General features: G+C 47.8%; 1 protein-coding gene across 1 annotated transcript in view; it reads right to left on the minus strand.

Annotated features, from left to right (window-relative positions):
• Window positions 1–3251: 3251 nt before the first annotated feature.
• GALNT10 (polypeptide N-acetylgalactosaminyltransferase 10) overlaps window positions 3252–22265 on the minus strand; it is a 184086-nt gene continuing 165072 nt past the window's right edge. Inside the window, exons 8-12 of the mRNA XM_069483903.1 lie at window positions 18964–19071; window positions 13439–13660; window positions 11250–11366; window positions 8205–8354; window positions 3252–7320 (exon numbers count right to left, since the gene is read on the minus strand). Of these exons, the coding sequence (XP_069340004.1) occupies window positions 7162–7320; window positions 8205–8354; window positions 11250–11366; window positions 13439–13660; window positions 18964–19071 (756 nt within the window). The 3' untranslated portion in view covers window positions 3252–7161. The remainder of the gene's footprint in view (window positions 7321–8204; window positions 8355–11249; window positions 11367–13438; window positions 13661–18963; window positions 19072–22265) is intronic.

Genomic DNA, 22265 nt, shown 5'->3' on the forward strand with positions numbered 1-22265 from the left:
CACTGCTTTTGCTGCATTCCATAAATTTTGATATGTTGTTTTTCATTTTTTGTGCCTTAAAGTGTTTTCTAATTTCTCTGTGATTTCTTTTTTGATTCACTGATCATTAGTAGTATTTAATTTCCATATATTTGTGAGTTTTCCAAAAATTTTCCTCCTATTCTAATTTCATTTTATTGTGATTGAAGAACATATTTTATATTATTTCATGCCTTTAAGATTTATTGAGTCTTGTTTTACTGCTTCATATATGATCTACCTTGGAGAATGTTTCATGTACACTTAAACTCTGTTGTTGCTCTGTTTCTTTCCTTCTCCTTTGTGTTATTGTATCCTGCTGTTGATGGGTGAGGTGTTCTATAGATGTCTGTTAGTTCTATTTGGTTTATAGTGTTGTTCGAGTTTTCATTTCCTGTTGATCTTCTGTCTACCTGTTCTATCCATTATTGAAAGTGGGGTATTGAAGACTCCAACTGCTATTATTGAATAATTGTTGTTTATTTTTTCCTTTAGTTCTGTCAGTTTTTGCTTCATGTGTTTTTGGGCTCTATTGTTAGGTGCATATATATTTATAGTTGTTATATTTGCTTGATGGAGCAATCCTTTATCATTATAAAATGTCCTTTACCTCTAGCAAAAAATTTTATCTTAAAGTCTATTTTGTCTGATATTATTATAACCACTCCAGCTCTTTTTTGATTACTGTTTATATGGCATGTCTTTATACACTTTAATTTCCAGTTTATATGCATCTTTAATATAAAGTTTTTTGTAGACAGTTTATAGTTGGATCATTTTAAAATCCATTCTGCCAATCTATGCCTTTTATATGGAGAGTTGAATCCATTTACATTTTGTGTAATTACTGATAAGGAAAGACTTCTGCCAGTTTGCTATTTGTTTTTTATGTCTTATTTTTTTTCTGTTTCTCAATTCCTCCATTACTGCTTTTTTTTTTATGTTAAATAGATATTTTCTAGTTTACCATTTTGATTCTCTTCTTTCTTTCTCTTTAAAGTATATATTTTTGATTTGTTTTCTTAGTCATTGCCCCGGGGATTGCAATTAACATCTTAATTTAAAAATTCTAGTTCAGATTAATACCAACTTAATTTCCGTAGTGTACAGCAACCTTGCTCCTATATAGATAGCTCTGTTCCTCCCTCCTTCTTTGTCTTGTTATTGCCATATAAATTACATCCTCATACACTGTGTACCCGTCAACAGATTTACAATTATTGATTTATGTAGTTTTCTTTTATATCAGTGAGGAGGAAAAAAGGAGTTACAAACAAAACCCCCATGAATGCTATCTTCTATATTTACCCATGTAGTTATTTTGATAAGTGCTTTTTCTTTTTTCAGATGCTACAGTAGGATTTTGAAAACTTTTTTTAATTTTTTGAGCAGTGCTTTTTATTTGTTCATGTAGATTTGAATTACTGGGTTTATTGTTCAGTCAATCGGAGGCAGTGAGTGGCAGATGACTGGAGGGTAGAAAAGGAGAGAGTACAGCATATGCGTTCTTCCCATCTCCTCCTTGTTTTGGCAGTGGCTGTAGTTTTCTACCTACAGCTGCAGCTCCTGTTGGGAAGCCCTGCTCCCTGACTATAGACAGCTTTCTCCGGATTCCAGTAACAACATTGCTTCTTGCCTCCTCAGGCCTAGGAGTGGTAATAGCTTCCCATTTTTGCTAGTCCTTAATCATCTCTTGTTTCCTTAAATCTTCCTAAATAGTTCCTTCATTAAACTCTCTTCTGTTACCCAGGGAGTGGGCAATTTCATGCCAAGGCCTTGGCTGATTCAGCTTGCCCCATTACCCCCCTGCTAAGGTCAAGTTCTCATAACATAATTTCACATGCACTCGTCCTTTGTAGAATTTACCACAATCCTAACTATACACTCATTTTAATGACCATTTGATTAATGTGCTTTTCCAACTAGATCATAAGTGCCATGAGGGCAGAGTGTGGCTTTTGGCTCATCCTTGCACAATGTTTTAATTTCTAGCAGAGTGCCTGCAATATAGATACTCGATACATTTTTACTGAATGAATAGCTAATATTTTTATCTTGCCTACTTCCTGGAATATTTATGAGAGTCTGGGGGACAACAGGTACAAAGGGCTTTAAAAATGGAATCTCCCCACATGTCTACAAAGCTGTAAGGTGATACGGTGATACTGTGTGAGAATAGTATGGCAGTAGGGATACTAAACACCTGCACTGTGTCACTGACCACTGTGTCACTTTGGGTCAGGGGCTTCTCTGGCCCTCAGTTTTAGATGCAAAATTAAGAATATGGAACATTATTCTGAGGCATTGAGGACCTTTCAGAAGACTTTCTCATTCTAGGGCTCAAACCTGCCACATGTCCCAGATTCAGCCTTCTCCGGGCCATGGTCCGCAGCACCCTCTGGTGGGCCCTCAGTGACAGCGGCAGGGGGCAGCATTTGCTAATGGTCACCTGCAGCCTCCTGACCAAGGCTCAACCATAGGACCATGCATGGGTGGTGCTGGAAGCGTCATCCAAAAACTTGCCATTTTGCAGTGGAAAATTGAGGCTTACTTGGAGGCAGCATTTGCACAGATTTCACTGAGGATTTTTTTTTCTTTTCAAAGCTCAGCCAGTCAGTGCTCTTTCCACAACATGGTATTACACAAACCTGGTACCCAACAGCATCAAAATGCTTTGGCAAGCAAGTACTTGTGGCTGATGGGTGAGCATCAGAAATGAATTACACTCATTTCATATGGTCATTGCCTGCCTAAACTCCTCCATTCCTCTTTAAGAGCCTTTGCAAGCTGCCCCACCCTAACCCTTTGAGCTCACCTTCTCCCTCTCCATCAGACTCCTTCCTACCACAGGGCCTTTGCACTAGCTGTTATTCTTCCTGGAACTCTTCCCTGAAATCACCTCTTAGTTCACACTCCCTCATGTCTTTCAGCTCTCACAGAGATGCATTCTCTGACCATTCTGGCCATGTTGACCCCACCCCACTCTCTGAAATGTAATTATTTTATATCCTTCATAGCCCTATTTGCATCTGAAAACATCCAAGTTGTCTCAGGTCTGCCTTCCCATCTAGAAAGATGGTTGTTGGGAATTTGCTTAGCACCCAGCAGAGTGCCTGGGTGCTGAGTGGGTGCTCTATGAATATGTGGGGAATTACAGGAAGGAGAATGACACATGAGAAGGAATAAGCCAGAGACTACTTTAGAGAAATTCTGGAGGTTTACTCAACAATCACAATCACAATTGTACAAGGCAAGTCAGTTCTTCACAAAGGCTCACTTTTCCAGGCAGGAGAAGAGGTTGGTGGTCTTGAGCTTTCTCTATAGAGTCCCAGTCTGACTTCCCAAATATTCCCTGCCTGCAACCCCTGTGGGATCCCAGTCTTCCAGCCAGTAACAGAGCAGGGGCCTGACTCTGTTGTCTGGCACAGCTGAATCAAGCCATTTTGGAAGCAGATGTTAAGATGGCCTTGTCACTTGGCATGTAGGTCCAGCCCCAGAGGTGGCAGTGGGTCTTGGCTCAAGATCAAGTTTGAACTAAAAATATTACTTGGCTCTTTCTATTAGTTGAAAGCAATAAAGACTTCCAGGACAGAACTTGACCCTTACCCACACTTACAAATCTTCAGAAAACATTAAAAATGCATCGCCTCCTAGGAATTATAAAATATTACCTAATCTGTACAAACTAGGTATCGTTGAAGCAAGGAATCTGGATTTCTCAGTTACTACTGTAAAGTGCTTTGCCACTCACTCTTTTGAGAATCCAGAGACTAGAAAAATGGAGCTGCTCAGAAAGAAATATGGAGCTTTTTTCAAAGACATCACCTATTTCTTAAGGAGAAAAAGAAATTCAATAGGTTGGAGTTTTGAAAAGTGACTGTACTATAGACTTTGGAAATCCATAAGCTACATCTTCAACAAAAACTGCTCTTTCTCCCCTGGACCTAATGTCACCCCCCCTACCACCATCAGATCCCCTCTGCAGATGTACCGTCCTCTGCCTCTGAGCTAGTTGTTTCCTAAAGGGAAGAATCAACAGTTCCTGGACTGTTTGCAAAGTTGAAGACTCCAACTGGAAGCAGAAAATGGAATGGCTTTGCACACATGTGCCTGCAAATTTAGCCACATCCAAGGGCCTTGAACTTACAGCACAGACACTCTTTGCTCTCCGAAATGTTTCTGCAGTCCCCTTCTAAAAGGCTGCTGGTGGGCCACAGGGTCATGATCCTTTCTAGCAACACCCTTTTTTGTGACCTCATCCTCGAATAAAGACCCATCACCTGGCTGTCGGCATCCACATAGGCTCCTGGCTCAGTTTTATTGAGTATCCGCTGAGGATGTGAGCCGAAACCTGAATCCTGGAGACAGGTGCTTTTCAAAAAACGAGGCCAAAACAATGAGTGGCTTAATAAGAGCAATTAGGCAGTTGGTCAGTGAAATTGAGCCGGGGAAGTGCTGTCCTCCCTTCCCCTATTACACACTCTGACAAGTCCCAGGACCTATTGATGTGGGCTCAGCGATTGCTAATGCCACGGTGCTCGCAGGACATGTCGTCCCTGTTCAGGGTGTGAAACCAGACTGGCAAGGAGAGCCAGAGGGTGGGAAAGGGAAGGCTGAGGACGGCTTGCTGCTGCTCCGGCTTTCCGCAGGAATCCCGGCCACCCACCTGGAGTGGGACAATTTGGAAGCCCAGCCAGTGCTCTGCCCCCCTGAATCCCAGGACAAGCACTCTGTGTGGCAGTTGGGATGGGGACCACAGGCATGGCCCCCCAGCAGGGCCCAATGAGGTATGCAAGGCCTTCTCTCAGGGGCTGCAGAGGCCCTTCTAGGGCACGGACTAAACTAGGTGCCCAGCTGCCTTTTTAATTCGGAGCATGACTTGCACTGACTGGAGCGACTCTGGCCTCTGGGGGCATCTCAGTCTCAGGTCTTGCCTAGAGGCCCACCATCTCCTGCTTGAAATCAGACATTAAGAAACACACACTCAACCCATAGGAACCACACACACCACCAAAAATGTTCCCCTCCCCCCAACCCTGCCCCTTTATGTTTGTCTAGCAAGGCACTAGGAAATAGTTCAAGTTTAGGGATTTGCTGTACATTTGCATTTTTTCTTTTTAAAAGGCACAGTTTTTATTTTAATGATGCTGCATTGCTCTCCGATGATGAATCTTAATTTTAACTCCCCAAACTGCCAACACTCTTGTTATCCTAGATTCTAGAAGGGGCCTCATCTTTTGGCTCCTTTCTATAGAGGGCCACTTCTAAAGATATAGCACTCGTATGGAAAAGGACAACAGGGATTAGCAAGCAAGTTTTGCAAGCGCAGGGGCCGCCTCTCTCTCTCTCTCACGGACAGGTGGCCAGAGCAGGGCTTGTGCTGGGGCAGAAGAGGAAGCGATCCTTTGCCAGCTGCGCAGCACGTTCGCTCCGGTGGCGATGGCTGGGAGTGTTTATCCCTCCCTCCTCCCCCCCATAATTGATGGCCTTGAGATCCGCCAGCATCTCAAAGGCAGATTTGTGGCTCTCTTCCCAGACGTATGTCTCAGTTATTTAATTGGTAAATGACACAATCAAGAGACCCGACTTTAATTGGAATGCTGAGTTCAAGTATTTCCTAGGCTAGCTGGTGGGAGCCATAGGTTGTGGAATGTGATTTCCATTTCTGAATCGGTGGGTGGCGGGTTGGTTACAGAAATGCTTCCTGTTAGTCTGGAAGCCCTCTGGGAGCCTGACGGGTAATTAACAAAGCAAAAGGTAAACACGAAGGGCTGGCGTGAAGCTGGGCCTATGTCTGGCCATGGCACATCAGGTTCTTTTCTCTATGGCAAATGAGACTGCAGCTGTGATGATGGGGGAAGGTTCTCTGGCTTCAGGTCTTTGCTGAGGACCACACTGTGCCAAAGCCTCTGGCATGAGCTGATGGACACAGGGCTCCCCGCTCCCTGCACCCCCAACACCACCACCAACTTTGGATTCCACGGATTGTTTCTAGGCTGGGGGTGGGGGCGGCTGCCTTGGCTGTATCATACCTGGCTGGCTGCTTTAATCACAGCATTCTAGAAATTCATGTCAGATGCTGGAATACCAGAATCCTATGTAGCCTTCTAGTTCACGATCGAATTATAGAGTCCTTCAAAAATTCTGGAGTTCCGGGCGAGAACTAGAACCACGATGAGGTCAGAGACCAGGCATCTTGCCCACGGTTGATCCTGGAGGCCTCCAGACGCTGTGGGGCGAGCGCCTCGTGGCCTCTCTCTTCTTCTCTCCAGGTAATTGCTTGGGAGCGAGAGAGGGAAGTGGAAGCATGGATGAGGGAAGTTCAGCCGGCATTTCTAGTTTGGAGGTCTTCTACTTGGGCTTTTCCACGGACTCAAGGCCATCTGAAACACAGCCCCGAAAAGCTGGTGGCTGGGCCGTCCTTGTGCCTGGAGAGCACTAAAACGGGCATTTCAGATACCCAGAGAGCAGGGAGAGCTATCCCGGATGCCCATGGCTACAAAGGAACGTCGGAGAGGCCCCTCTCTGAGCCGGCAGCTGGCAGCATTCCGTACCGAACACTCTGAGGGCCCCAGGCACGGCCTTTGACTGAATCATCTGGGGCAGTGACTGAGAACAGAAGCTGGGCAGTGACTGCGGTCACCCCCAAGACAGCAGAAACTAAAGGCCTGAGGGGACTTCTTTCCCTTCCGCTGCAGATGCGTGGCATCGGTGCTAAGAGCTGCCCCAAACAGGCAAAGTTTGCCTTTCTCTCTAAAGCACCGTCACACAGCAGAGTGACCTGGCGGCTGGGCAACCTGCAGGTCTCACGTTTGGGTGGCCTACGGCTGCCTTGCTAGCGTCCCGCATAATGCTCAAGGGGACGTGGTGACAAAGTTGAAAAGGCCCTGCCGATTTCCTGTGCTGCCAGCAGGGATCGAAGCAGGCTCTGCTCTCTGCGGGGCGTCTTGCGGGGTCTGCTCGCCACGCCATCCCCACAACGCAGGGGCTCGAGGACCAGGCGGACCCCTTGCTCCAGCTCACCCTGAAGCGTGTGGCTGGCACCTTTTACACAAGCTGCCCACAGAGGCCTTGCCCCCCTGGGAGAGGAAACAGCGTGAGTGCCAGACGGGACCCGCTGGGCCTGCCCCGGGGACAGGAGGCTCAGTTTCTATTGAAGTTTTCCAAGACTGTTGAGTTGGTGTGTTCGAATAGCCACTGCTGGGTGCGAGAGGAGGGGTTGCAGGCGTTCATGAAGATCCTGTGGTCACTTTCACTGCAGTCCACGCAGCTGCCACTGACGGGGTGGTACAGGGTCTTGTCCTGTAAAAACAGGGAGGTGATCACTGGGGACAGGACCCGTCAGACGGCAGCAACATGGCAGCAGCGAGGAAGTGACTGACTAGCTGCCCCAGACCTGAGCACGCAGCCAGACGCTGTCCAGCCCCCCTTGCAGCTGGCACTGCCACGTGACTGGGGCTGCCTGCTGGCACGTGGGCAGGAGTGACGCATGCCACTCCCAGGCCTGGGACCCAGACGCTGCCCGCCTCTGGTCAAATTCCCTCAGTCTTTATGGTCTGTGTGTGTGTGTTCTTTTCTTTTTAAATGGACTCAGTTGCCAATATTTAAGATTTGGAGATTTCAGGCCGGGCGCGGTGGCTCATGCCTGTAATCCTAGCACTCAGGGGGGCCAAGGTGGGCGGATTGTTTGAGCTCAGGAGTTCGAGACCAGCCTGGGCAAGAGCGAGAGCCCGTTTCTATGAAAAATAGAAAGAAATTATATACACAGCTAAAAATATATATAGAAAAAATGAGCCGGGCATGATGGCGCATGCCTGTAGTCCCAGCTACTCGGGAGGCTGAGGCAGGAGGATCGCTTGAGCCCAGGAGTTTGAGGTTGCTGTGAGCTAGGCTGACGCCACGGCACTCACTCTAGCCCGGGCAACAGAGTGAGACTCTGTCTCAAAAAAAAAAAAAAAAAAAAAAAGATTTGGAGATTTCACATGAAAGTCTGGATTTCTGATTTCCCTTGAATGACGGGAAAATCGGGCACTGCACGTCCGTGGAGCAAATGCATGGGCGGGGGTGGGGGGGGTGGGGGGGGTGAGGGGGGCGGGCTCTGTCAGAAGGAGGGGTGAGGCACCGCATCGCTTTAAAAACCAAAAGCAAAGCGGGTTTCCCTGCCCCCGCCACGTGTCCCGTCTTACCTTGCGGTATTTCCACAGCTGGTTGCCCTTCATGCTGTGGCAGTCGTACAGCGTGACCGGGCTGGTGTGGGAGACGGCGTCAAAGCAGAACTTCTTGGTGTGCTGGGGGTCTCCGGGCCGGATGTCCTCCCTCCAGGTGAAGGTGAATACCTGTGCACACAGAGGCATCATGACAGGGACAGCAAAGCTGTCTCCCATTTTTTCCTCCATTTTCTTTAAATTATGGAAAATTTTAAACACAGAGGTCCAAAAAAACTGTGTTGACTGTGCCTCCCATTCTGATCACTTGGCTTCAAAAGTTACCAACTCATGGCCAATCTTGTTATAGCTCTACCCCCACCGGTATCCCCGCCCCCACATTATTTTGAAGCAAATCCCACATATCATATCATGTCAGGTATAAATATTAGAAGTTACCACAAAGTTCCCCGTGTCACCAAATATCCAGAGTTCAAGTGTTCGTGGAATGCCTTATCTATTTCTCTTCACAGTTAGTCTGTCTGAATAAGAATCCTAACTGGGTCCACATGTTGCATTTGGTTGATAAACTTTTTTTTTCCTTCCTAGCAGCTTTACCAAAGAATAATCGGTGTACAATGAATTGCACACATTTAAAGTGTACAATTTGATACATTTTGGTGCATGTTTACACCCGTGGCACCATCAATCAAGGTAATGAACATACCCATCATCCCCAACGTATCTCCATGATCCTTTGTAATCTCTTCCTCCTCTTCCCCCTACCCCAAGGCAGCCACTGATCTGCTTTCTGTTGCTAGAGATTATTTGCAATTTTCTAGAATTGTACATAAAAGGAATCATACAGCAGTATTCTCTTTTCTCTGGTTTTTCACTCAACATAATTTTGTTGCAATTCACCCACGTTATAACAGCATTTACCAAGAGTTCACTTGTTATTGCAGAATTGGGGCTCCATTCACCTGCTCTTGGACATTTGGGTTGTTTCTAGTTTGGGGCTACCACAAATAAAGCTGCTATGGACATTTGTGGACAAGTCTTTGTATGGACCTATGTTTTCTTTTCTCTTCGATAAATATCTAGGAGTGGAACGGCTGGCTCGTATAAAAGATCCATGGTTACCTTGCTACGCAACTGCCGAACTGTTTTCCAAAGTGGCTGCACCATTTCCATTTCCACCAGCAGTGTGTAGTTCCAATTCACCACATCCTGGCCAGCCTTTGGTGCGGTCAGTCTTTTTAACAAGTGCGTGGTGGTTATTTCATTGTAATTGTAATTTCCATTTGTCTAATAACTCACGAAGTTAAGCATTTTGAATGTTTATTTGCCATCAACATATATACCTTCTTTGGTAAAGTATCTATACAAATCTTTTGCCCATAAAATTTTTTTTTAAATTATTGAGTTCTGAGAGTTTTAATATATTCTAGATACAAATCCTTTATCAGACATATGCTTCTCTCAGTCTGTGCCTTGCCTTTTTATTTTCTCAACAGTTATCTTTTAAAGAACAAGTTTTTCATTTTGAAGAAGTCTAATTGATCAATATTTTTCTTTCACAGATTGAGTTTTTGGTGTTTTATCTAAGAAATCATTGCTTAATCCAAGGTCACAAACATCTTTGCCTATGTGTTCTTCTAAAAGTTGTTTTTTTTTTTTTTTTTTTGAGACAGGGTCTCACTTTGTTGCCCAGTGCAGTGGCATCATCATAGCTCACTGCAACCTCAAACTCCTGGGCTTGAGTGATCCTCTTGCCTCAGCCTCCCGAGTAGCTGGGACTACAGGTGAGTGCCAGCATGCCCAGCTAACTTTTCTATTTTGTGTAGAGAGGGGGTCTTGCGCTTGCTCAAGCTGGTCTCAAGCCCTCAAACTCCTGGGCTCAAGTGATCCTCTGCCTTGGCCTCCCAAAGTGCTAGGATTATAGGAGTAAGACACTGCACCCAGCTAAAAGCTTTTTAATTTTAGGTTTTAGGTTTACGTTTATGATCCATTTTGAGTTAATTTTTGTACATAGTATAAGGTATACATTGATTTTTTTTTTTTTTGCATATGGAGATCCAATTGTTCCAGCACTATTTGTTGAAAAGACTTTCTTTCTCCACTGAACTGCCTTTATACCTCTGTCAAAAATCATTTGTTCTTATACATGTGGGTCTATTTCTGGACTCTCTATTCTGTTCCATTGATCTTTCCTTATGTCAGTACCACACAGTCTTGATGACTGCTGCTTTATAATATATCTCGAAATCAGGAAGTGTTAGTCCTTTAACTTTGTACTTCTTTGAAAGTTGTTTTGGCTATTCTAGTTCCTGTGCAGTTCCATATGAATGCTAGAATCAGTTTTTCAATTTCTACAAAAAAGTCTGCTAGGATATTAGAAGAGTGTTGAATTTAAATATTGGCTTGGAAAGACTTGATATCAACATTGAGTTTTCCAACCTATGAACGTGGTACATATCTTCATTTATTTGGATCTTCTCTTTAACTTGTATTAAAATGTTTTGTAGTTTCCGGTGTACAGGACTTTCACATCTTTTGTTATATATATCTGAGTATTTCATATTTTTTGTTATAGTAAATACTTGTTTTTAATTTTAATTTCTGATTCTTCATCATTAGTATACAGAAATACAATTGTTTTTTATATCTTGCAACTTTGCCCGACTCAGTTATTAGTTTTAATAGCTTCTCTGTAGACTTAATTAAATTTTCTACATAGATGCTCATATAGTTTACAAATAAGGACAGTTTTCCTTCTTCCTTTCCTACGGATGACTTTTACTTCTTCTTCTCATCTTGTTAAATAGGTTAGAACCTCTGGTACAGTGTCAGATAGAAATGATGAGCTCAGACTTCGCTGTCCTATTCCTGACCTTAGGGAGAAAGCATTCAGACGTACCATCAAGCATGATGTCAGCTATGGGTTTTTCACAGATGCCCTTTATCTAGTTGAGGAAGTTCCCTTCTATTCCCGGTTTGCCAGGAATGGATGTTGGATTTTGCCAGCGATCCAGGCTGCAGAAGGCCCGGAGACCCTGCTGCCAGTCCCTGAGGGGCGGCCCTTACCTGCATGTTGTTCCAGGCAGCCTCCCCGCGGCCCCGGACGCAGCTCTCCAGCCTCAGCGGGGAGCCCAGGGCCCCGTGCTTCGTGTCTGCACACAGGCCCGTGCCCACGTTGCGGATCTAGGAGGGAGAAAGGGAAGGAGTGGACCAGTGAGGCACCTCGAGGTACCCACTGGGCCCCTGCCAGGCTGGGAGAGAGGAACCAAGGCAGAGACATTAGATGGACTAAGCCCTCCATTGTCTTGCTAGAGCTTGCCCTGGGCCGCTGGAAGTGCCTGAGCCTCTCCATAAAGGAATACTTAGTCCACAGAGAGCGATCCCCCAAACACTGCTGTGTTTAGAGCTCTCAGCGTTGGGGGTTAGCAGTGGGGGACTGGAGGTGAGGAGTTGTTAACGGAGAACTCCCTGGCCCCATTCCCAGAGAATTTCATCCAAAAGACCCAGGAATTGAATTTTACCCCCCATTCCAGGTGACCCAGGGACCATACTTTGAACCCCCTACAAAAGGACATGAAATCTTTGCTGTGGGTCTTAGACTCTCTCTGCCTTTTGGGGTAGGTGAATGGCAAGAGGTGGCAAGAGTCCCTGCCAAACCCACTGAGATCCGAAGGACAACAGTGGTCTCCTACCCTTGGACCATGAAGATGGTGTGTGTAGCGGGAGAGCCCTGGGTTGGGAGTCTGAAGCCCGAGGCTGCTCACCTGCTTAGGCAACAAACACTGATTGGGCACTTACTATGGGCGGGCCACTGTGCTGGGTGCTTGATGTCCATCACATAGTTCCCACCTTACAGATGTCACTCCTGTTTGGTCTGAGGGGTAGGATATGGTGGTGCAGAGAGTTTAGCAGCCCACTGCTGTGTTCTGGACCAAACCCGAGTCTGCCTGGGGCAGCTCCCAGCCAACGACTGAGTGAGGCAGGGACACCACGGCAGGCCCGCCCCTGAAAGATGCTGGACCCTCTGACTGGTGACTTGGAGTGGGGACTCGTCATTAACCTTGGAGCCTCACTGCAGGAGGGACTCTTCCTGCCCCAGCCCTCCTTCCTTCCCTCGACCCTTCACAGACGACAGGCCAGGCTCATGGCCTCGCGGCTGTCCCAGTGTCCCCCGGCCCCCTGACCTCCCCTCTCAGGCGTCTCAGCAACAGATCTGTCGCACATCTAATCCCACCGTGGCACCTGCTTCTTGGGGGACTTGAACTAGCCTGGGGGAAAAAGTCAACAAATGTAGCGAGGTGAAGAGCTTCCTGAGGGACGTTAACATGTCACCTCCTCTAGATACTGGTGGTAGCGTTGGGTGGGGCTCGCCAGACAGCTGAGTCGGGCAAGGCCTCTCTGATTTGCTGTGTGGCAACCCTTAGTTCCCTTTCCTTTCGGCCCTTCCTTACTCATCAGTAAATGCAAGGCAGAGAATGTTGGCAGAAATACACATTATCAAGAAGTGAGGCCGGGCACGGTGGCTCACGCCTGTAATCCTAGCACTCTGGGAGGCCGAGGCGGGTGGATCGTTTGAGCTCAGGAGTTCGAGACCAGCCTGAGCAAGAGTGAGACCCCATCTCTACTAAAAATAGAAAGAAATTATATGGACAGCTAAAAATATATATAGAAAAAATTAGCCGGGCATGGTGGTGCATGCCTGTAGTCCCAGCTACTCGGGAGGCTGAGACAGGAGGATCCCTTGAGCTCAGGAGTTTGAGGTTGCTGTGAGCTAGGCTGACGCCACGGCACTCACTCTAGCCTGGGCAACAGAGTGAGACTCTGTCTCAAAAAAAAAAAAAAAGAAGTGAAATAAAAACAGCTGAGTTAGTTTTGTGCAGTGTTTCCACTGTTCTGGTGAGAAATATTAACACCTGTACATGCACGAAATATGAAATACAGATCATGTCACTTCACCTACTCTGAACACGAGCTACATGCTGTTAATTTGCATTTAAAACCAGCACTGCATAATATAAAGATGAGAGGTAAAAATTCAGGCTAATAATTTAAAGTTTTAGTTTTTCTATACCTAAAACACCAAATAGCAAATAAAAAACCACCAAGACAAGGCTAGAGAGAGACTGGGAAAGAAAGAAAACCGTTTCAGATTCATATCTTTCAGGGTACTTTCTTCCCGCCTTACGAACAAGGGGTCCGCGTTCGCCTTTAGCACGGGACCTTGCAAATGGGGCCGCCCTGCCCTGCAGACTCACCTCCCCCCAAGCTGCAGCTGGAGGCTCCACGGGTGGGTAGAACTTGGGCAGGTCCCAGGCGATCTTGGTCATAAACCACTTGAAACTCTTGCAATTGAGGGAGCTGCGGAGCCTTTTCTGGGCTGCTACGTCCCCAGCGGAGAGGTGGCGGTACTCGGGCCGGCGCTGGTAAATGTACTCGGCATACTCGTCCATCCACACTTCTGCCACTCGCTTGAGGTTCTGCAGGGGGCGGTCAAGAATGGGGGGAGAAGGGTCAGTCTCTCCCAGGGCGTGGGGTGCAAAGGGTCCTGGCAGGTCGAGGTCCACCTTTCTCATTTTATGTTGCATCAAAAATCCTGTTTTTAGGCATCCTATATTTCTATTTATTATTTATGCATGTTTTAAGAACTTTACAACTTAGAGTTGAAAAACACACTGCTGTTGTTTTGTCTGCCCATCTTCTATCCTTTCTAGTGAAAGCCTCCCACTAATTTCCCCTTGGGGAGCCACACCTGTCTCCCTGTCCGTTCACGTGGCTGGAGGAAAGGTACATGACCCAGCCTGGCTAATGTGAATCCAGACACGCTGGGACACAGGGACCGGCCAGCAGCGGGCATGTGACCTAAGCCACGCCAGTCACAGCCAATAGGCATTGGCCTTGGGATTTTTGCTGGACCCATTGGGAAGAATTGCTCTGTTTCTGCTTGGATTGCTGGGTAAGATGCCAGCCGGAGCTGCCCGGCCAGATGGCCACCACATGAGGAAAGCCTGTCCAAGGATGAAATCAACCCAAAATGAAGCAGAGCTCAGGGCTAGATCCAGGAACACATTCCTCCTTTTAGCCCTGGCATCCGCTGTGTCTGAAGCCAGAGCTACCCTGGAACTTTGCAGTTACAGGAGCCTGTACTGTGCTTAAGCCAATTTGACAAGGGTTTCTGTCATTTTCCACTAAAAGAGTTCTGACCAAGTTAGGTGGCAAAAACAAATTATAATTTGCAAGAAAAAGGTATGATTCCACCAGCAGCTGGAATTTCTAATAATCCTTTGAGGTATAAAGGTTCCTGGTCCTTTTATTATGATGCACAAGGATAATCAGTAAAATAAAAAGAAAAAAGACAACCACATTATTGGCAAGCAGAGGCGGCAGATGACGAGACATCCTGTTTGTGAGCAAACTTGGGGAAGAGTGAATTCTTATATGTAATTGTGATGAATTCTTATTCCATCTGCAGCGTAGAGACTACACAGTGAGACCCTCTGACAGCTGACACCTGAGGGTTCAAGTTCAGCGTTCAGGGCAAGTTCCCAGCTCCAGAACGTCATCCTTCAATCCCTGGATGTTGCCAGGAGCACTACCCGCCCTCCCTACATAGAACTCTGCAGGCTTTGCTTTTTTTTTTTGAGACAGAGTCTCACTCTGTTGCCCAGACTAGAGTGAGTGCCGTAGCGTCAGCCTAGCTCACAGCAACCTCAAACTCCTGGGCTCAAGCAATCCTCCTGTCTCAGCCTCCCGAGTAGCTGGGACTACAGGCATGCACCACCATGCCCGGCTAATTTTTTCTATATATATTTTTAGCTGTCCATATAATTTCTTTCTATTTTTTAGTAGAGATGGGGGTCTCGCTCTTGCTCAGGCTGGTCTCGAACTCCTGAGCTCAAACGATCCGCCCACCTCGGCCTCCCAGAGAGCTAGGATTACAGGCGTGAGCCACCGCGCCCGGCCCCAGGCTTTGCTTTATCGTAAGGTTTTTCCCTGTTGCAATCAAATCTTCCTCTTTGATTTCGAGGGTGAAGGGGAGTTAGCACTTTCAGCTGTTGTCATTCATTCGCACCTCAGTGGGAAGGGCCGCTGTAGGAGCAGAAGGAAGGCTGGGGCAGCAAATGTTTACATGTTTTCGGTAAAGAGGCAGATAGTGAATCCTTGGGCTTTGCAGACCATATGCTCTCAACTCTGATGTAGCGAGAAAGCAGCCATGCACACCATATAAATAGTGTGGCTGGGTTCCAGTCAAACTCACGGACACTGAAATTTGATTTTCATGTGTCACAAAATCTTCTTTTTCTTTTGATTCCCTCCCCCGCCTCATCCCCCGCAAAGATTTAAAATGGTATGATAAAAACTGTTAGCTCAGGGGCCATAAGAAAACAGTTTGCTGACTCCTGAGTAAAGGAGGAAGGGAACCAACATGAGGGAGGCCCCCCCCCCCCCCCCCCGCACTGGAGACAAATTCACCAGCTCCCCAATTTTGCTGGCTTTGAGTTTGGGACCAGGAAACTATTGAATTTGCTTGCTGCTACCTAACTCTTGCTGAGTGCTGAAGAGTCCACAGTGAGCTAGAAAACAGTTCAGGAACAGTGCTATTCCCACCAGGCCCCTGCAGTGCAAAGGCTGTGCTTAATTTAAAACTGTGCCCAGAGGAAGTGGAAGGCCTAACAGAGCCTGTATATCTGAACACTCTAAAACACACTATTTCCTCTCCTTTTTCCAGTATGCCCACCTGGGTCCTTTGGCTCCCTGTCTAACTTGCTGGAGCCACAGGGGTAATGAGGAACCATTGTACTTTCACTCCAACCAAAAGCAAGGCTGAGCCCAGCGTGGTGGCTCACGCCTGTAATCCTAGCACTCTGGGAGGCTGAGATCACTTGAGCTCAGGAGCTCAAGATCAGCCTGAGCAAGAGTGAGATCCTGTCTTTACTAAGTAAAAAAATAAAATTATATATATAAAAAATTTTTGAAAAAAAGAAAAGCAAGGCTGGCCAATTTGACCATGGAAAGCTGCTGCAATTTATTAATACCAGTGTTATTTTTAAAGGACCAGACAACATAATATTTTAATCCTAATTTTAATTAATATTTTAATTACTATTGCATTATTGTGTTTTCCAGGCATGGCTTAAGGAGCTATTTCTGATTGGCACAAAGGCAAGGGCTCTACATTTATTTCTCTCACATCTCCCCTTATTAGCGTCATGAAAAGGACCTCGGGATGTCAGTGGGCTTCTCGATCCTCCTCCCCTCTATTCTCAACACCTGCCTTGTTCTGAGTCTCAGTCCTGTCTGACATCCAGCTGCTCTTCTTGTGCTTGGATTAGAGAGATTTCCCTGCATCCTTGGAGTAAATCTCCACTTTTGTCTCACCAAGTTTGAATGGGTTTCTGTTATTGCCTTCCCTAAGATCCTTTTGCCAGAGTCAGAGATAAGAAAGATGTTAGCAATTTTAGTAAAAAAATAAAATAAGGGTGTCTACTTGTTCTTGAGGCAGGGAAGCTGGTGGACAGCTTGAACTTCCTGAATTGCTGCTACCTCTTGGCTGTCTGGTTGTTTGTCCTTCTGGAGTCTGCACAACTTCATGTCCCTCTTCACGTGGCTCACTTAGGTCTATTGTTAATTAGAGCACCTCCCCCTCAAGTCAATCAAAACGATGATCTAGGAGGCAGTACTCTGGAAAGCTTAGGATTTCATTGTTGAAACATGGGGGAAATTTTAAATATGATTTGCAACTAAAAAAGACCACTGCTTGCTTCAGGTGTCCTGCAAACCTATGTGTAATCAGAGCTGACAGTCCCAGGGCTTGGGGAAGAAGCTTCGAAGAAGGCATGGGGCACCACCTAGATTATCAGTGGCTAATCAACACAGCATCCTGATTCAGCACAGACAGCTAAAAAACAAGCTGAAATGCCTAAACACAGAATTCAGATGAGACAGTGAAATACACTTTCCTGTCTTAACTGTTAATATTGGTGCTGATACCAATACTGATACTAACCACAGCAGTCACTATTTAAGGAACAATTGTTATGTGCCAGGCACCTGCCAGACATAAACGGGTTTGAATACTGGCTCTAGTTACTTAACGTCTTCATGTTTCATTTTCCTCATTCCTAAAATGGAGATTAAAAATAGTGGGAATCAAGTGAGATAAGTAAGATGCTTTGCAGGATGCCTGCCTCAAAGGAAGTTTTCATAAGTGTTACTACAGTTAGCTGTTATCCACAGAGTTCATCCATGGCTCAATAAACAGGAGGCGGTAGTGTTTCTTTATCAGGTGGGCCTTATAAACTGAGAGCTCTGGATAAGAAAAGGATGCTTTAGGGTTGGTTCTGTTCTGGGGTTGGTGTGTCCCTATGATTCCTTGTAGCTACTGGAGTCAGAGTCTTGGGCTTACTGCAAACCTGTGTGCTGTTTTCCTGATTGGAAAACCTTTCTCAGGGACGGCCAATAATGCTTGTGAAGCACGTGATTCGGGGCTGAATCTAGGACCCAGCCCCGGCCCCATCGTCTGCGGGCGCTGTGCTAAGAGCGGACGGCTGGCGCGGGTGTCGTTAGAGACTTCTGCCGCTAGAGGGCACTGCCGGCTCTCCTTTCCCTCCACGCGTCCCCAAAGCTGCTCCCGACGCTTCCCGGAGCGCAGCTCGCACCCGCAGAGGGAGGCTGGGGAGCCGCGCGGCCTCTTTGAGCCTCTCAGTTTGCTTTGTAAGTCCCAGGACAACGCTCTTGCGGGTTCCAGGGGCTGCAATGCTGCACGTCAAGGTGGTCAGGTGACAGAGAGGGGGAGGCAGCGACTGAAGCAGAGGGCGGTGTGGATCGATGGCGAACAGGCAACACGGGCGGGAGGGACGTGTCCCCTAGGGGTGGGGGGTGGCAGGCTCCACGGAGGCAAAGCGGTGCCGTGACCTTTCTAACTTCCCCCAAGCCTCCCTGAGAATCTCTTTACCCTTTGGGGACCTTCCCTCCTTTTTTCTTCTGTGGTCACCTTGAATGATTTTTTCCCCCAAGACTTTTAATACAAAAAAAACCCCACAAAAAACAAAAACTCTGGCTAACAGATTTCCATTTGTAGCCAGTGGCCAATTTAATTCAAGCAGTGATTGATATAAACCACTTTAAGGCAGTGAAACCGTTTGCCACACAGTATTTGGCAGTGCAAGTGGGGAGGGGGTAGGGAGAAAAGAAAGACGCTGACATTTATTAACTCCCCCTCCCCTCCAGGAAGTTTTAAACACTCAGGCTTTCCCAAAGACTCCACTCCACCCGTATTAATATTTATCTAACATGTTTCTTTAAATCACCCCGGTCTAACTTTGCACCTACTTTAGTTTTATCCTAAGTAGTATCTGTGAAATCACAAGTTTGCTACACTAATACACATTAATTTCTGACCCTCGTTAACTTAAACACATGAAAATAAAAACATTCCTATGTCTGCCACCTACGAGCATGTCATCTATCACACTTGGGAAACTGTATCATCTCCTTAATTCTCCCGGCAATGCTAAGAGTTGGAAAGAATTAGCTTCCTTTAAACAAAGGAGGAAACACAGGCTCAGAGGAGTTAAGCAACCCTCCCGAGGTCACACAGCCAATAAGTGGTTAAGTAGGGCTTTAAGTAAGTTCTTTTAAATTGGATTTCACCAAGAGAAATGGGGACACATCCTCACACCTAGTGATCACCCAGCCTGGGGCCCCAGGGTGCCTCAGTGCTGCTGGTGGGCCTAGGCCAACTCCCCCCACCCCCACAGCCCCAGGAAAGCCATCACCTTACCCGGGCCAGGCTGACTCCAGCGGGGACCTTGTAGGGCACATACTTTCTGTAGATATGGCCCACCCTGGAGCAGGGGATGTCCTCCATGCGGCCCCCACACATCCACACCTGCAGGGGAGGAAGGGAGAGAGAAGATGATGTTTCTGCATCCAGTTCACCGTCCCCTCAAAGGCCAGCGTCCCTTAGTGCGTTCATCAAAAGTATCAGGCGAGATTGTCTACTGAAGCCCCAATCACAGAACTAAGGATGTGGGAAAACACAGCAGTGACAGCTGCAGTAAAAACAGCCGACAGCAGCACGTGCCCATCAGTGCCAAACTCTAGGCCATGAGTGTCACACACTAGGCCATGAGTGTCACAAGCGCAATTGCACTTCACTCTCATTGGAAAACCTGTAAAGTAGGTAGTAGCATAGCTCCATTTTACAGATGCTGAAATGGAGGCTCAGAGAAGCTAAGACACCTGTCCAAGGTCACAGAGTCAGTAAGTGGTGGAGCCAGAATTTAAGCCTAGTTTTAGCTGACTCCAGGGAGAGAGCAGGTGGAGAGAGAGTGCGCGTCAAGTCCCCAAGGAAGGGCCAAGCTGGGCACAGTCACTGCACACGGAAAGCTGGAGCCCGGAGCCGAGGGAGCAAAGACAAGAGAGGTGGGTGGGGGCTCTCGTGGGGGTCTCGGGGCAGAATAAGGCATTGTCACAAGAGGTCTTCAGTGAGGGAGATGACACAATCCAACTGTGACTCACAGAGTACTCTGCCTGTGGAGTGGAGAAGGCCTGGCAGGCTCTGAGCAGTCCAGATGCCGGCCGGCATGGCTTTGGGTGCGGGGGTCTGTGGCCATGGTGGGCTGCAGCTGGATCGGGGGCATTAGCATTCATCTTGCTACCATATCCTCTCCTTTGTGGAATGAGGGGCAGGAGTGGGGAGTCTGTGCAGAAGAGCCCTTTCCGATGGGAACTACTCAATGGGGTATGGGGATTGGGCTTCACGTCTTGATTAATTTGGGGGTTCTAGAAGGGCTGCTCTTCCACCTGGCACCTGAGGGTCCTTGGTCCCCCATTTCCTCCTGCTGTCTCCATCCCCAGCCCAGATGTGTGCTCTGTCCTGGGCTTCCCCACTGCAATTAGTGGAAGTGCTGCCTGGAGAAATGCAATTATGTTCTGATCTTGGGGGAGAAAAAAAAAAAAAAACCCAAGCGAGTCAATAGAACAGAACATTGGTCTCGAGATAATGGGCTCCTGATGGTAGATTAATGTCAAGGCCAAGCCAAGAAGTTTATTTTCAAAGCAGGAGATATTGATCAGGAGCCAGCATCCCATAACAATAACTCTTCCTTTATACAACGTGATTGATGTGGAAGTGATGCTTTTGTCTGGCGGATATTGCCCAGCTCGCTGCTGGGCTGCTCTCTGCCTTTAGGGTGGCGGAGCGGCGCTGAGCAGGTGGGACACCCTACCCTACTCCGTGTTGGACGGTCTCCTGGGCAGCTGACCAGGCTGGTGTTCAGCCCCCTCGACTCCGCATTAAACTCGCATTAGCTAACGAGGCTGCGTCTCCAGCTCTGTCTGGCAGGGAAACCTAACTCTATGCAGCCGGATGATCAAATCCTTCTCTTTGTCGTGACCTCTGGTTTCTTTGGCCCTCACCATGCTGGCCATCAGCCTGCAGGTTCCCGAGGGACCAGAGTGACGTTGGTCTGTTGAGAGGTCTGAGGCATCCAGAATGCCCTCAGATTCCTGGGATGTCTGGAGGCTTTGGGCAGCTGGTTTGCTCCATGGCTGGCCTGCCCAGGACACGACGAGCTACCCTCAGAGAGACACACACCTGTGTGGCTAACGCTGCTGCCAGCTCCAGAGTCCTTGGGAGCACCCCAGCGCAGGCCACCCCGACTCTTCAGGATGCCCTCTGGCCGCCACAGTGCAGCCTACGCAAGCAGTCAACATGCCCCAGGGTGTGTGCTGGTGCAGGCCGGGGCATCTCCCACTCTCATCTCACCCCACTCACCTCTGGCTCACCATGCCCCTCCCTCCGAGGGCCGGGCCCTGCCCATAGGCTCCGCCCTCTGCCTGGAGCACCCCCCCCCCCCCCCCCAGAGCCTGGCTACTTTCTACTCACCCTTCAGGTCCCCTTAACTGCCATCTTCTCAGCAGCTTCTCACCCTTTTGTACCTACACACAGCACCTTGCATCATTGCTTTTACCAGGAGTGCAATACTAATTATCCAGGGGGTTATGGCCCAGGTCCTATTTCCCTGCTCTGGGCATCTCTTGTTTTTGCCTGTCCAGTGTACTTGCTCTCTTCTGGGGACTGTCCTCCCAACTGCTCCACCTGGGGCACCCCAGCCTCCTGGGCTCTGCAGCTGGTGTATGGTTGGGTCAGGGGGTACTTTTGATGGTCGCTGTGCATGCTGGGGCTTGATGTGACGGATGACCACACACTTTTCTCTTTGATGGAGAGTAAAGGGGACAATGGATTGCAGTCACCAGTGGCCACCTCTGCCCCCACACGGTGAAGGCGGGCCTGCCTGTGAATGCAGCCAGCACAGTGCCAAGGAGAGGGACGGAGACACCTGTTTGAGTACCTGGGACCAGTTATGCCGAAGACAGCCCACCCCGGCCCCTTTTTCTCGGCTACAGCCAGTGTAAGATAATTTTCTGTCACTTGTAGCATAAGAGTCCTCACCAGCCCCTCCGTGCCCCGCTGGACGCCGGGTCTGTGCGGGCAGGGGGCTCCTCTGCTGTGTTTGCCTAGCACAGTGCTCTGCCCGTGGGAGGCACTCAGTCCACACTCGCAGAATTCACCGAGGAGGAACTGAATCAAGACCGATGCAAAATCTTGGGAATAGGGACTTAACTAGAGACAAGGATGAATCTCATTTTGTCATCAATTCTTTAGTCTCCAGAGGAAATGCACTGTGTCTTTTTTGCTTCTATGAATAGTAATCTTAGCAAGAATATATGTCAGGAGCAGGGAGCAGGAGGTCTTGTTATTTCTTGGGCAGAAGCTCTCAGCTCCATCTCTTTCAGGCTGGCTCCCGGCTGGGTTTGTCTGGGCTGCAGTGGGACCGACAGAGGAGGCCAGAGAAAGTGTCATCATCATGGCCACTGCTCGGTCACCTCCCTCTTGTAACAAACAACTCTCAACTCTGCCATGGAGAGACGGGATCCCAAGCCTGGAGGGGACTCTCCTTCCAAGGACAGGGTGTCACAGAGAAAAGCTGGGGGCGGGAAAGGGTGTCATGACTCGCCTGGGTGGGGAGCTGGCCAGAGCGGGGCACAGGTCCCAGGCCCTGGAGTTACGCTCAAGGC

This window comes from Eulemur rufifrons, chromosome 10 (assembly GCF_041146395.1).
Source record: "Eulemur rufifrons isolate Redbay chromosome 10, OSU_ERuf_1, whole genome shotgun sequence".
In the NCBI taxonomy this organism is placed as follows: Eukaryota; Metazoa; Chordata; class Mammalia; order Primates; family Lemuridae; genus Eulemur; species Eulemur rufifrons.